Raw genomic sequence first — 15,899 nt, 5'->3', positions numbered from 1 at the left:
AAGAAAATCTGATCTTAAATCAAAAGTCCACTTCCAACAGTCACTAGAATTTAGTTTCTCTCACATGCAACAAATTTCATTCAAATCATCCCAGTGGTCATCTCAGAAAAGTGTTTCTGCGTTCTACATGTATTTGGATAGGCTGCAACACAGTTGGGCCTGAGCTAAAGCTTCCTCTTAACTCAATCAAAATATCGTATTGTAGTGACAGTGAACAACCATGTCGCGTTGTAGTGACTGTGAACAACCACAGCAGCACAATGCAAGTCACGGAAACTAACTGTTTATTAGGTGAACCTGTGCCCAGCAAAAAAAGTCACAGTCGTAGCAATGATAGCCGTGAGCACACATGGGTCATCGAAATATGATCTACAGGTCAAGCGTGCCAGCTATTTATATATGAATGACTCGCCAAAGGCTCCAGCGTAATAGCTGGTGCCTACATGCATTCCAGAAAGTACATTGCTATCCGAATCCCGCTTGTACACAGTCTGCTTAGACAAGGTTCGGCGGCAACAGATAGAACAAACAAAAACATTTGAGGAAGTTCTATGTAGGTGCGCCTTGGCGCTTAAAGATAACTTAAGTTGTTAGCACTTAAAAAGTGGTCCCAAAAAAAGCATGAACAAATTATAAAAAACAATGTACGCTTGTGAATATAAAGGCAGGCTTCCTAAAACGCTCCTCTTCAGAAGAAACTTTTAAGACATATTTCCAGAATTTACCAGAGGCCTTAAAGGGATACGGACACAAAATCTGAACATTTTACGATAATACAAAAAATGAGTCCTCAGCGTGCGAGTACACCGAAAACAAGTAGTCACTTCGCTCATTTTTCAGTGGATGGCTTTATTTTTGGCGTTTTTGTGAGCGCGCGCAACGCCGCCCGGCCCAAGCGAGTTGGAAGGCGTGACGTCACGACACCCCCGTCGGATAGCAAGCCGGCCGGCCACGGTCATTTGAGGCGCGCCGCCGCCGCAGTCGCGAGCATGGATTGGGGCTCTGGTGCCTCTACCAGCGATGAGTACACGTCTGCATACGAGGACCATTCCAACTTAGCAAGAAATATAACCGCTTACGGTTACGAGCCTTCCGCGTCAAGCGGCGAAGAAGAGCAGGCGGCCTTGAACATGCCGGTCGGGCAGTCCGGGCCAGCAACATGATAATTTCTTTTTCTAGTAAACTTGAAGTGCAGCAGCAGCAGTTCGTAAAGTTATGTTACGTAGGATGCAAAATGCCTAGTTTCGTGACCCGCGTCGAGGCAGAAAGGGAGCTATTACGGCTGAATCGTGGGTAGCGTATAGCTCGTCGCTTTGTGCTTACCTACGCTGTCGGCTTTCGATCGCTGCACGCTTCCGTTTTTATGCGATGAGGCACGGCATGTGTAGAATTTTCCAGCCGTTTCATAGCCCTGTGTTTACGGCTACTTTCACATTCACGCCATTAGAAGCCAATTACTGGTTGAACTCGTTGAGATGGGTGGCTGCGCTAGGGACCCGTCGACCAGATCACTTAGCTACATCTATTCTGTGGCCATAGACAAAGGAAAGTCTTTGGCTGTGACATTTAATAGGGAAATGCTGCGCGAACAACCAAGTCATGAAACCCGACGCATGATTATGCAGAGACCTATGAAAATCCGTAATTTTTTGCTTGAGGTTGAAAAGCAACGTGTGAAACGGCAATGTAGATAAATGTGCTGCGCAATTTAGATTACTACACATGTATGCTGTTGTCTGGCGTTCATTTCCTGGCTGTGTTTTGTATATTTGATCAATTAAAAGAGCGCTCGTATGCTGTCGTTCAATATTAGACGCAGCGAGAGTGTACACAACATGACTATATTGTTTTGTGATAAACACATGCATCCGCAGGGTAAACAATTTCTGTCACAAGCCGAGAATATCTGTTCTTGCACAGCCAATGAAAGGGTAATTTCCCTTCTTTTAACAGGCACTCCTGCGGTCACCACTGCGGCTACATGCGTACAGAAAGAGAGAAGGTCTGTTGCCAGAACAACAAAAGTTGGCGAACACAGCTAACAGTTACGAATGCCTCACTAAGCACCCGCTCTTTGAATTGTATTGCCTCAACAGGAGCCTTTTGAGCGGCATGCCAAGGCTTTTGAGCAAAGCCGGGCTGGTCGCATAAGCATCGTCGACCAAGTGGTCCGCGCAAATGAAGCCATTTTTTAGAAGTCTCCATGCTGGGTGTGGTGGCTGACAGGCACGTATGCAAAGTTCACGCACCTTCTCGTCTCTGGGAAACGTGCGCGACGGCGTGTCACGACGGATAATGCTGTTATAACAGCCGTGAGCGCAGTAATGTATGGGCATTTTCTTCCGCCACGACGAATGCTTCAATACCGATCGACGACCGTGCGAACACGCGTGTAAGATGCACCACCTGCATGGAGCGCTGACGGGGATGATGTTTCAGACAGACCACGTGCGAACATAGCCGACGGCGATAAACAAACGCTGCAAGGCACCGACGCTCCGGAAAGACTGCGCCGGCTGTGGCTGACCTTGGCGGCGCGCGCGCGGGCACGCAGGGGTGTCATGACGTCAAGTTTCAGCTTCTCCCGGCGGCCGCTTGGAGGCAAGGCGCAACAGAAAATCGCAAAAGAAAGGTGCTTCTCGTTCTCTTTTTCTAAGCAGCTTGTTGTATTCGTCATTTTTAACAGTTCAACTTTTGTTCTGACGCAGAAAACCACCCACCAATTTTTGTGTCCGTATCCCTTTATCTTCTGGGGAACTTGTGTCACCACTGACAGCTAGATTGAAGAAATGTATCAAGAATCTGAGATGGGTGTATTAAGAAATTTTATTACAAAATGATGCAATTCTTTTATCAATGTACAATAAAAATAGCCACACTGATTGTCAAGCAGCTTTGTCAAAACTTAAACTCAGAAAGATCACTTGCCAGCACAGTGGAACATAAACAAAAATATGTTACAATAACTTGTAGGCAAAACAAACATAAAAAAAACAAGCTTGTCAATTTATCACAGGAACAGCTTATTAAAATTCCTCACTGACTTCTGGTTCCATAGGTTCTTCGGCTGCATTTTCTTCGCTGTTGTGGGAGGCATCCTAAACAAACAATACAATTTGAACAGTTAAGTACAAGACATTGAGATGCGAGTTCAAACACCTAGGCTAGAACTCTCACAACTCGGAGCCTCACCGAATCGTTGCCATCTTCGGCATCATCTGCAGCTGCCATTTCTTCAGCCGAGTCCTCACGTACTGATTGTGTCAAAATCTCCTCCCCCTGTGGAAGCCATGGAATACAGTGTTTACAAAACTAGGCCACTTAAACACACTAAACATTTTTTTTTGTACAGTTAAGCCTTAGTGTAATGAAGCATTTACCGTTTTATAAGTTCTTGTTTACAGAACACATATTTATAACCTCAATATAACGAAGTGTGTTTATACACAATTTCAATATCAAAAATTTTCTCTGCCGCTGCGAAGGAACACAGAGAGAATAAATGGAAACCTCCTCGAATGCAGATGATCAAATGGTTGAATTACAAATGGGTGCTTTCAAACGTGCCTCTTAAAATGTGCATTGCGTGGCCATGAGTGACAGCAGAAGGAGAGCAGCATCACATTCCACGTAAAGTCCAAGGGCAATGAGATCCTATTGCATCTCACCCAATGTGTGCTTTGGGTGCGAGTGAAAGCTTGTGAGGGAAAGCTGAGAAGGTTGGTGGCTTGACGAGTGCTGTCCTTCAACGGGAGCAAAAGGAAAGGGGGAGGGAAGTGATCTCATGGTAACGCAATGAAATGCACATGAGGTGATGGGAGAGGGAGTGGGGGCAGGTTGGCGTGCATCTTCTTTTTCTAGCATGGCTGTCAGCGCAGCTATGTGCGTATGTAGCCTGTCTGCCCTGTTTTGAGGTTATCTGCTGCATGTGTAAAGAGTGGGTTTGCCAACATGCTGTGGAATCATGCGCAAGGTCTTCACGTGTGTTTAGTACTGGAGGTTCTATAATCTTGGAGTTTCACGCATATCGAAATTTGAAATTCTGTCACATTAAAATTCTACCTTTTATGCAAATAAGCACAGTCACTGATAGATTTTTTTTTACATGGAAGAGGCCACAAATATTTCTGGATTATTGGAAAATCTGAAAAAGCAAATTTCAATGACAAAAAAATTAATTTGTTGAATTTGAGAGTCGGCAACAAAAGTTGCGTTTTCATGCCGTGTTGACGATATTTTCACATGGGTTGTACGAAGCGAAGCCAGCCACGCTTTTGAGTCCACTCCACCTCTGCGGCTAATAGTGCCGCTGGTAGTGGAATGATGCTATAATGAAAAGCGCCAGCAGTGGGGAGCTAATTTTTCGTCTGCCTTTCACTATAATGTGTCTCCGAAACTCAAGATTATGCAACCTCCCACACTAATTGTGCTGGAAGTGCACATGATGCCATGCCATTTCAGCCCACCCACTCTTTGCACATGCAGCAGGTTACCTCTAAAACACAGCGACAACTGTGTATGCGTGTGTATGCACTCAGTTGTGGTGACAGCCATGTGTAGCCATGGCCGTGCTAAAAAGGACATGTGCGCCAACCTGCCTACCACTTCCTTACCCCCCCCACTCTCTTGTGCGCTTGGTCGCGTGATCGCAACCCCTTCTCCCTTTCCCCTTGCTCACATCAGAAAACTGCGCTCATCAAGCTACCATCCCTCTCAGCTCATCCGTGCACGCTTTCACTCGCACCCAAAGCGCACTGGGCACAATAAGGTCTTATTACACTTAGACTTTATACAGAACATGACGCTGCTTTGCTTTAGTGGTAGACCTTGCTTGCACGGCACGAGATTTGACATGCGTTTGCAAGCAGCCACTTGCAATTACACCGTTTGACTATCTACATCCACAGAAGTTTCCATCCATTGTCTCGGTATTCCTTCACGGTGCTACTGAAATTTCGTTATATTGAAATTGTGTATAAACACACTTAGCTATATTGAGGTGCCGAATACATGGTGTAGTTGCAGATACAGTTGTATGCCCTGCATTCTTTTCTTCTGTGCCTGTCATAATTTGTTATGATCATCATCAGCCCACTTTATGTTCACTGCAGGACGAAGGCGTCTCTCTGTGATCTGCAATTACGCCTGTTTTGCACCAACCGATTCCAACTAGCACCTGTGAATTTCCTAACTTCATCACCCCATCTAGTCTTCTGCTGTCCTCGACTGCGCTTCCCTTCTCTTGGTACCCATTCTGAAAGCCTAATGGTCCAATGGTTATCTAACCTGCACATTACATGACACATGACCTGCCCAGCTCTATTGTTCTCTCTTAATGCCAATTAGAATATCGGCTATACCCATTTACTCTCTGATCCAAACTGCTCTCTTTCTGTCTCTTAATGTTATGTCTAGCATTCTTCGTTCCATCGCTCCTTGCCTAGAATTTGTACAGTTCCTTGAACAATGAACTTTCATTCGCAGGCCCAAGGGTCCACACTGGTGAATTATGAAAATGTGAAAGATTCTTTTGAAGAGCAATTATCCCAAACATTAGAAAACAAATTTAGGATTGTTTGGATTCTGGATTCTAGCCACACATTACCTTCAGGTCCCGGTTCTTGAGGTTCCCCACCCAGAAGGCTTCCCGACAGTGGTTCACTGTCAACATGGCCTTGACACGAAAGACGAAGCCCTCCAGCGTCTTGCGCACTGCGGGCACTTGCCCTGTCAGTGCTACATCTTTCACTAGCTGCAAGCAAGAAAAGGCATACAAAGCGATTATTGTTAAATAATCAATGTCTATTCAAATAAAGCAGGTTATGGCACCGACACTTTATCTATTGCAATGGTAAAGTGGTCATTCAGACTTGGCACAACTGATTTACAGGAAGCCACCTGACTGTTGTTTCATGTAATTCTGTTGCACTAAGGGCCTCTGTAACCCTGTCCTTTGTTAATGCTTAGACATATGCTATGTTACACCTCTAAAAGACACAGTGAAAGTTTTGAAATTAATGAAAATTGAGCACACTGTACCTTTACAAGATGTGATAGTACTGCAAGGCTTACTACACAGCATGACTTGGCACTGGATGCACCGGTGTATATAGCTAACAACATTTTTTGTGCAGTGCCATGCACACTGTCATGGCACAGCTCCGTGAACGGTGTCACCCATAGACACCAACATGTCCAATGCTGAACCACACAGAATCTCACTACAGTGGCCATACTTTTATAAGTGATTGTTCAAGAATACCGCCATAGGTGCCCAACACACTGGGTCTGTCAGCCTGGCATGGTCAGCACTGGAACAAACTGCACATGCCCCATCTTTTTTGCATGACACAGGTGCATTCCCACGCTATACGGTGCACAAACTCTTTACCTTCGAGTGGCTGCAGATGTGTTGGAGGTACCGAGTGCTTTGTTGGAGGTTCTTGAGAAGAGCCTGAACTTCAGTGGGATGGGACTTGAAGAGCGAGTCAAGCAAAGGCATGCCATTTCGCAGGAAGGAATCCAAGAACTGGCGTCCAAACTGTTGGTAAAATAACAGTGCGAGTAATGATTAACTTTAAAGGGACCCTACAACACCTTTTCTTCAGAACTAAAAACACCTTTCAGAGCACACTTTCACTCCAGGCTGTTTCAGTGAGTGCCTTTCAGTGAATGTACTTCTGCAGAAATCTTTTAAAACAATCTAACAATAAGCGAAGTACAAAGAGTGCAATGTTTACTTTTCCCATTCCTCCTCAACACAATGTTTCCGCTCCGCTGCAGCAGTGCCAATAGTGATTGCCTCTGTATTGGTCCTTTTCTGACCTTTTCTTCTTTCTGCAGTGCCTTTATGGCAGCCCTTCATGGTTGGCACCAGCAAAGGTGCCTGAGAGCAACAAAGGAGCTGTGACAGAACAGACGAGACACAAACAACCACTACTTCCACATATGCTAAAATTTTGGAGAGATGTGCAAGTGTGTGCAAGCTTGTGTTCAGCAGTAACTCCTGGTCACGAATGATCGTACAATGGCTGGTGCCCATGGGTTCCTGCACAGGCCTGTGACGCCACAGATGCGGCGTGATAGAGGGGGCGTGATAGCGGGGGCGTGATAGCGGGGGCCTCAAAAGCCGTATGAGAGAGAGAGAGTGCAATCTCCTATCTGAGAGTGTGGGCTCCCTGCTGCATTCAGAAGTATATTTAGCTCTTATGTTAATGGCAACATTGTCTACAGATCATAAACATTCTCTTACCATGTTCAAGAAGTCCTGCAGTGCCCTCTAAGACTATCTAACTGGGAGTTTAAGAACTTGATCTTCCGGTCTACTCAGTGTGGCAGAAATGTTAATACAGCAGAGTTATGTTAATTCGATTTTCGGTTAATCCGATCCCTACCAAAGGTACTGGCCTGTGCCATGCATCTCTATGGGTCCAAACTTTTACTATTTCGACCCTAAAGCTGGTCTTCGCCGGAAAGCTCAAACTTGACCAGTCAGCACGCACACACCTGAACCCTACGGTGACATCAGTAGCGACTCCTTTAGTGGCAGCGTCTGTCTTGACAGAGCTTAGGGGACAGTGAATGTGGTAAACACACATCACCTCCCGCCGAAAACGGCTATTTTCGGCCTGCTCGAGGAGGATTTTTAAGCAATAACTGTAGCTCACAAGGTCTGAGTATGGTATCTACCTGACTTTAAGGTGCACCTTTCTCTTTTTCAAGAAAGCTGGACCGGAAATTGCCCTTCATGGCGCAATCAGACACGAAACCAAAATTGCCTTTGTGGTGCTCATATGCTTTACCGCATAACACTACTGTACTGCGATAAGGCTGACTTTAGGAAACCGGCCACCAATGTGCACCAAATATTAAAGACCCTCGCCCATTTTCTTGCTAAATAATCGGGTGTGCATTAGATTTCTACTTTGTTTAAGCGCTTTACGTAATTTCTACATTAGTTTTCTACTTTGAACAGTTAGAAAGAGGGCGCGCGTTTAATTTGGGGCCATATAAAAATAGGGCAAATACTGCTAAATGAATTAGTGGTGCGTTTTGGCATTTCTTCTGCATCTTGTTTAATTCGACCCACAATATAATTCGATCAATTTTGCTCGTCCCGTCAGGGTCAAATTGATGGAAGTCGACTGCGCTACAGAATCATACAGCACAATTCTGAATTCCAAGCATGCTGTCATAGTTGTGTAACCACAGGCCAATGCAGGGGCGTGAACAAGGATGACGATTAGTAGCTGTCACATGAGAGAACCTTTTCGACTCCAGAACTGGTGTGAAAAGTCCGTCATTACTCTCGTCTCATATTAAGCAAACAATAAATGTAGCTGCAGTCCCTTCTGAGCACACAAGTCTTTTGCTGTTCCACTGTGTGGTCGAACAGTCTTAAATGTGACAGTGTGTCAAGAGCCAGTAGTGGAAAATTCTACAATTGACTCTGCACCATAATGGGTTTCTGCAGAGGCTTGGAGACTAAGCTTTTCACTAAGCCTTTCACTAGGGCCCCCACCCTCACACAGCTCCTGCTACTCCCGAGTACAGTCGTTTTCAGTTTACAGCTATCTGCCTGCCTCTCTAGAAGCAATTGCTGCAAAAAAAAGAACAATGTGTACCGGTTCTGCTATCTATGAAGAGGTCATCTAAACATATCAATCTTTTGTAAGTTCAATTTCTGACTGCAGGTTGAGCAAACGCCTTAGTTTTCTGTCGCTCTGTCTCAGCAGGGCAGCCATGGCAGACCAGTTTGGCAATTTCATCTGCACCTTGACAGGCGAAGAAATTTATGAACTGTTGATGATTTATGAATCGGAAGAAACCAACGACGAACAATCAGTTTCTATGTAGTATGGAACGTCCGCTGAACCGATATGTGGAAAAAGAAAAAAGAAAAGACATGACAGCCGGAGCTGAGGATGAGACGGGCAGCCATAGCTATATGGCCAATGTGGCAAGTCCATCCGTGCGGGTTTTCAGAAACTAAGGGAATTATAATCTGTTCACGGATGCTTAAATGGAAGCTTTTATGTAGCGCAAAAGGTAATTAAACGGACATAAAAAAAAATCTTGGCAGGGGCTGAGGAGCAGTTAAAAAAAAAAACGTTTTGCAGTCAAAAGGTTAAAGACTCGGGACTAACTTTGCTCACGACTAACTTTGGCCACCTAGGGTTTTTCTTTATGTAGCCCTCCTAAATTAATTGGCATAGCTCGTGGAACACCTAGTCATCCTGATAATCTAAAATGGATTTCACACTCATGGCATATGTTGGAACCCATAAATGCAAGCCAGACTAAAGTGGCAAGCAAGGGAGGTCTCTGAGTCACGCCAATGCCAAACTCTCTGCATGGCGGATTGTCTGCATTTTCACAAGCTCACTTCCAATTCCAGGTACACTTCATGCTTAGTGCCAACATAATGAGAGAGTGCTTACCTTCAAACAAACAGCCATGTTCTTTCGCACTGATAATTTCTGAAACAGTAGAGCAAAAGCAAAGTGAGCAACTCTCTTAAAGCAATCTTCAACACTACATTGTCTGAATGCAACAGCAGGATCCATGAGCCAAAGAAGAACACGATCATTCTGTAATTTCTCAGGCTAACAAACAGATAGGCATGGCATGTGATCCCAATTTAATTTTCATTTACATGGTCTACAAGGACCTAAACAATAGACTGTGTCATGCCTTTTCATACCAGGTGTCTTGGTGAAGACGAACTCTTAAAAAACCACGCAGTAGAGATGAAGATACTTTTTCTGTCAAAACAATTTGTAGCAGCGGGCTTCATAATTTGCATAACGTCCAGTGAGATCATTAATTAACCGGAATTCACAACTCATTTCACTGACTAAGCATTATTCATTGGCAACATGCATGCAGTAGTAAATAGCTCAGGACTAACTTTGGCCACATAGGGTTTTTCTTTATATAGTCCTCCTAAATCTAAGTATACACTGTCATTTTTATGATTGCCCCTATCGGAATGCGTTCACCACAGCCACCCTTTAATTTTATCTTCGAATAACTGAAACAGATCTTCAATATCTTACTAACTGCGGCGAAAGATTAGAAGAAATGCTATGCACATATGTACTTTAATTATACAGTTTTACTTGCCAAAACCATGATCTGAATATGAGGCATGCCGTAGTGGGGAAATACGAATTAATTTTTACAGCCTGGGGATCTTTAATATGCACCCAATGCACAGCACACAGGCGTTTTCGCATTTCGACCTTATCGAAATGCACCCGCAGTGGCTGGGTTTTGACCCTGCGACCTCGTGCTTAGCAGCGCAACACCACAACCGCTAAGCCACCACGACACATACACATAATGTATAACCACACTCACCTTTATGACCTCCACCAGCTTGTGAAAGATCTCGACAGCTAGGGTCCACTTCTCAAGCTGCTTTACCTTTTCCTAGAACAAAACAAAATAAAGCAGGCACTCACTTTAAATTTAATCTCCATCTTTGTAGTGTAGAAGCCAAAAGGTTTTCTTGAATGAGCACCCATACCTCTTGGTTCGTGGCCACTTTTACAGAGAGGCTTTGGACACCATCAGCCAGGTTGGAGAACATTGTCTTGTAGTACACATTGAGAGTAGACCTGAGGAACAAAAGGAAAGGTTATTCGTAAAGCACTTCCACAGCAATGGGCTATTATGCACTGACGATTGGGGATCCAAACCTGACAAAGCTTCTCTCGGTGCTTACTGTAGTATCTCATATACGAGCTCTGGAGAACCTCAGGAAAAACCTTTAACGAAGAAAGTTCATGTATACATAAAAGAAGGAAAACTTGTGCTTGTTATAAATTAAGGTTTCAAGCAGCTTATATTTTTTCTTAATGGTAGGTGTCGTGAGTGATGCTGACTTCAAGTATATTGCTGGCACTACATTATTAGACACTTGAACAAACTGCAGCTGTTCACGGTAATTTTCAGAACAATGAGGACAAGGAAAAGCTAAGTTTCCCCTCAGCTTGGCGACGCAGCATGAATTAAAATGCATGTTGTCTGGTCATGCGTAGTAGATGCAAGAAATGTACTGCAATTCCCAAGTACTTAGAATGTAAATAAATCCAGCTTACAGAAGTTGCTGCACACGTGAGATGGCACAGCCACAAGACACAGTTGCAAAGCACAAGAATTAAGATTCTGAATCACAGCGCACCACATTAAGAGTGCGCTGACACTGCACAGCTGATTACTCTAGTGCATGCTCTAGACGCAGCTAAATAGAACATGAAAAGGAAAAGCATTACGTCTATTCAAAGCTTAAGTGAAGGACACAAAGAAATTTTAATACAGCATTATTTCATGTGTCAAGTGATATTGAGGTGGAAAAAAGAAGTGCCCAACGATTATGATGCTCCCTAGTGCAAAATTTGACTGCAGCTAGCTCTATACCTGTTTTCATTTTGCTACTGAGCTTAAGAATTTGAGACCAAAATCACCACACCAACTGGCAGTGGGCCAGTGCCATAGTGCCTTCGCAGAGGGAGGGGCAGTATGGGAACGCTGGCATGAGTAGCATTGGTGCCAGCTGTTAAAGGGCTCCTCACCAGGTCTAGCCATTTTGAGCTGACAAGCGCAGAGCATACAATGGGTGCCAACGATCGTGTTTCCAAAGAATTGCATTGCTACCTGCCGTGGAAAGGTCTGAAATTTCAATTCGAACGCAGTTTTCCCTTCTCCTCGTGGCCGCTGCGCCCCAAGCCAGACGGTGACGTACTCGCATACCTGCACCTACGTACTTGGGTCCGCAGTGTGACGTCGCTCGTGGTGACACGTGACTTCAAGAATTATTCAAGACAACATCTGTTATCTGTGTGATCTGTTGCTTGAATTGACGAATTGAAGTTTAGAGAAATAATAAAACACACAAATGGAATGTCTGCATGTTTGTTGTTTTACTTCACACCGAAGCAAGAAAGATGTACTTCCGCTTCGTCTGCTTGTTTGCATGGTTGTGCAGTCACGTGCGCAGGTACCGAAACTATGCCATTTGCTACAGTGTTCCAACACGTGTTCATGCTCTGCGATCTGCTTGTTCTGCTTCAGTATTCATGTAGCACTGAATTGTAATGCTGGTCAACTGTCCTTGTGCACAGTGCGCAAAATCATACGCTGCGTGAAACCAGACAATCACAACAGCTCGTGCATAGCGCCAAAAAAATAAAATAAATAAATAAATAAATAAAAAGGTGAGGAGAAAAAAAAAATTAAGGCGGGGCCGGTGACGTATGCATCACACAATCCTCGAGGTCTGGTATGGGAGATCTCAGGAAAGTAATTTCGCTTGCGGAGGCTAGACGGGGCGAGTGGAGAGAGTGCCTCGCCTTCTGGAATCATGGGTTTGTGGCACTGGAATATTTATATCTCTGCTATTAATGAGCCGATTTGAAAAATTTTGTGGCGAAACGCTACCCATAGGACACGTAACAACATTCAGAGTATAACCAAAATTTGCTATGGGGCCTCGTGAGGGGGCCCTTTAAAGAAGATGATGGCGAATGCATAAGCAGTGGCATGAGAAGTGGCAGGAGCGCATTCCCGCGGTTATGCCAAGGGACGCTGACAGCGCTAGCAGTGGCACAAGCGCGTTTGCGTGGCTACGCTGAGGGACGCCGACACCCAACCCAGGAATGGGCGCCTAAGAGCTGCGCTCTAAATAGAACTTAACTGTGCTATGCTTCAGTTTTTGCAGCTTGTTTTACACAAGGTACGTATTAATGCTTACACAGTTGCTCCAAAATTTTGCAAATATTATGAATAGTATTATTACTGTCGACATCATTGTCATTAATACTCTTACCTTTTCTTGTGATCACGATTTGCATCTTCAATGAGACTGACTATGCTGATAGCACCCATTATTAGCATAAAATGTAAAATGTCGTGTTTTTGCCCCTTTCATTTCCCCACCACAACACAAAAACCAGAAGTGAACATGCATAAGCTTAGCAATGTGAATGCCACAAAGCTGTTGACTGATATGGCAGTAGGGTAACCGTCTAAGATATAGGGCGCCCTTGAACTATCACAGCATTACTTTCTCAAATGTTTGCCAAAGTGCTTCTGTTTTACGTGCAGTACACCAGCTGGTGCAAACCGTGGGACTTTCAGCTCCAGTTCACAAAAGGAATGGTTCGACTAATTGAAACAAGCAATAATCGTTACTACCGACGGCTGACCAAATTGGAGGGCTCTTTCCACTTATCCAGCAGTTCTGTATGACCCCCAAACTATGCATGTTGTTTTTACTGCACATTTGCTTACTATAGGACCTTGCGATGCCTCTAGTGCAAGTGAAAACGCCAATATCAGAGTATTTTATATTTTAATTTGCTTTTGAAATCAGTTTCCCCATCGTCTGCAGCGTTATAAATCAACAATTTTTGGCAGTGGATGGGACTCAAAGGCACATGGCTTATGCTGTTCATTTTGCAACGTTTGGCATAAAGAATATATTGTATGTTCATGCTATACATGCAATGATGATTTTAAATATAAGAACATGTCCTGTGCTTCTTACAGCTACAAAGAAGTAACACATTTCTGCAAATATAAATTTAGTTTGCAAATGACACTAGGTGCGCTATCCAAACTTCTACACTAAAAATATAACACAAAAATAAGCATTTGAACATAGCATACACTTATGAGCAGTGTATAAGGTTACTTCTTTATATTTTTGACAAGCATCCGATAGCTATTCATAAAATTTACTCTGCATGACAACTAGATGGCACCACATATCAAGCAAAGCTATGAAGGGAAGGCCACAAGGAGAAGAAAACTTCTTGTAACGCAGGATATACGCCACATTTTGATTGGAAGCAGTATAAGTCCTCGCTGGGTGAGCAAAATACAAAAGGGTATGCCTCTTTCTGTTGTTTGCTTTTATACTGAATTCCGAAATTGAATAACTTCTGTACGGCCGCATCTATTTTGACATCTACCTCAGTATAACACAAGGAATTCATTGTGATGCAGAACTTGGTGGATATAAAATGGTTGCAGGGCCCCTTTAAAGGGACACTAAAGGCAAATACTAAGTTGACGTGAATTGTTTAAACACAATTCCAGAAACCTTGCAACGCTTGTTTCGCGCAAAGAAAAGACTTAGTTTACGAGAAAATTGCATCTGAAGAGTCCGAATGCCTTTTTCGCAGTTTAAACCTCCCACCACCAAACCGGTGGAGTGGTGACGTTGCCTATGCCATCACCACTCTTTGCTGCCTTCGGTGAGCAGACGGTACCGAGCCAAGACAGAGCGGGGGATTCGCCACTGCAGCTGCTTCTTGGTCAAGTGGCATAGAGTATTCGGGCATCCCGCGACATCATATGGAAGTTGAATTCTCTAGTACTTGCAGTTTGTGTGAGTTTCACGAGCCAGCAAAACCAGTGCAGCACTACGCGATAACGAAACTAGTGAAACGCGAAAGCGTGGGCAGTGCTTTCGAGCAAAAATGAAACCCTCCAACTTTCCACGTTGTTGTCAAGGGTAATTAATTTCAATTAGTTCTTTTTTTCTAAAAAAATGAAATAGAACTAGACAAGTAGCGTTTTATTTAGTCTTATATACAATACAAGGATGTTTTTTGCAACGAATGGTCGAGTACTAGTGACAGAATTTAACTTAGGAGTGCTTTCGTCATCAGGCAAGTGCTTGAATGTCCCAGGGGAGTCTCTAACCATGTCCTGCATTTACCTGAATTTCTCTATTATTAAGGCTCTGTTCGCGATAATATTGATGCCTTAGAGATTCTAGAACACTAACCTGTCACTTTAGCTCTACTTAATACTCGCCTTTAGTGTTCCCTTAAAAGGGCTCTGCAATGAAATTTTGTACCATATAGGAAGCCTCGTTGCAGTTAGTACAGATATAAGGCAGCCTTTGGGCAAAATTTTAAATTTCGAAATATAAATGAATGCCTTATGAAAACCTAGCAAAAATAGACATTTTTGATACTGAAGCTGATAAAAATAAATGTTGCCATCAGCATTCGCCGGAAAGTGTGCAGAAACCAGAAAATTGAAAATCCTTGCAGCTCCATGACACAACCTCCGAAATCAGGATTTGTGTCACATCTGCTGTCAGCCAGGTGCATGCATCTTTAGCTAATGTACTATATTTAAAAGTTGTCAATAACATTAGGCAATTACCTTCTCTACAGCTTTGCTAGGATTGCTTCAACAGTACAGACAACTTATTTACAAGAAATTCAGCAGAAGTTAAATTTGACTGCAGTTGGCCTTTAAGCTTACCCTGTTAAATTCCTGAGTCACTGTGTTCTCTTTAATATCTACTCATCTCAGCGAAGTATACAGCATTCCAGCCACAGCGCCAATAAATGGTAGTGGTGCCTTACTTGTCGAGTGTTGGAAACTGCTTGGACTGCTCTTCCTCCTGCTGCGCTGGCGGTGATTCGTCCAGAATACTGGGTAGGCAGTCAGTTGCAAGTTGATGTAGGCTCTGAAGTACACACTCGGACTCCGACAGGAATGTGCTGCGTTGTAAAGAAAAAAACGTGAAGTCAACATTAAAAGTATGGGGGCCATAAGTACGACAAAAGGTTAGAAGTCCGGAAGTTCCCATCAGAGAGGTTGAGATTCGTGCAAGGTAAGCAAAGAAAACCTCAACAAAGTGCTATTGTGTTGATCTTCTGAATGCTTGCTGTCTATTTCCTATTTCATTCAGTCGTGTCAAGCATCTATGTTAGTTCTGCAATAACAAAATTGAGCTCTCGACTTCAAGAAGTCAGACAAGTGTTCCAACATTATAACAGCAGACATAAGAAAATATGGAGAAAATTGAAAGCTTAATGCAAACTTCATAATATGACAAGCTAAAAGTGCTATAGTTAAAAAAATTTACA

General features: G+C 43.6%; 1 protein-coding gene across 1 annotated transcript in view; it reads right to left on the bottom strand.

Moving 5' to 3' along the window:
* Positions 1–2,808: 2,808 nt before the first annotated feature.
* Fancd2 overlaps positions 2,809–15,899 on the bottom strand; it is a 91,723-nt gene continuing 78,632 nt past the window's right edge. The window contains exons 35-42 of the mRNA XM_065425604.1: positions 15,393–15,530; positions 10,532–10,622; positions 10,363–10,434; positions 9,441–9,479; positions 6,392–6,541; positions 5,606–5,752; positions 3,193–3,279; positions 2,809–3,098 (exon numbers count right to left, since the gene is read on the bottom strand). Coding sequence (XP_065281676.1) covers positions 3,027–3,098; positions 3,193–3,279; positions 5,606–5,752; positions 6,392–6,541; positions 9,441–9,479; positions 10,363–10,434; positions 10,532–10,622; positions 15,393–15,530 — 796 coding nt within the window. The 3' untranslated portion in view covers positions 2,809–3,026. The remainder of the gene's footprint in view (positions 3,099–3,192; positions 3,280–5,605; positions 5,753–6,391; positions 6,542–9,440; positions 9,480–10,362; positions 10,435–10,531; positions 10,623–15,392; positions 15,531–15,899) is intronic.

Source organism: Dermacentor albipictus, chromosome 1, assembly GCF_038994185.2.
Source record: "Dermacentor albipictus isolate Rhodes 1998 colony chromosome 1, USDA_Dalb.pri_finalv2, whole genome shotgun sequence".
Taxonomy (NCBI): Eukaryota; Metazoa; Arthropoda; class Arachnida; order Ixodida; family Ixodidae; genus Dermacentor; species Dermacentor albipictus.
Note: the sequence above shows the minus strand (reverse complement) of the source record. Positions and strands in the feature narration are given on the sequence as shown.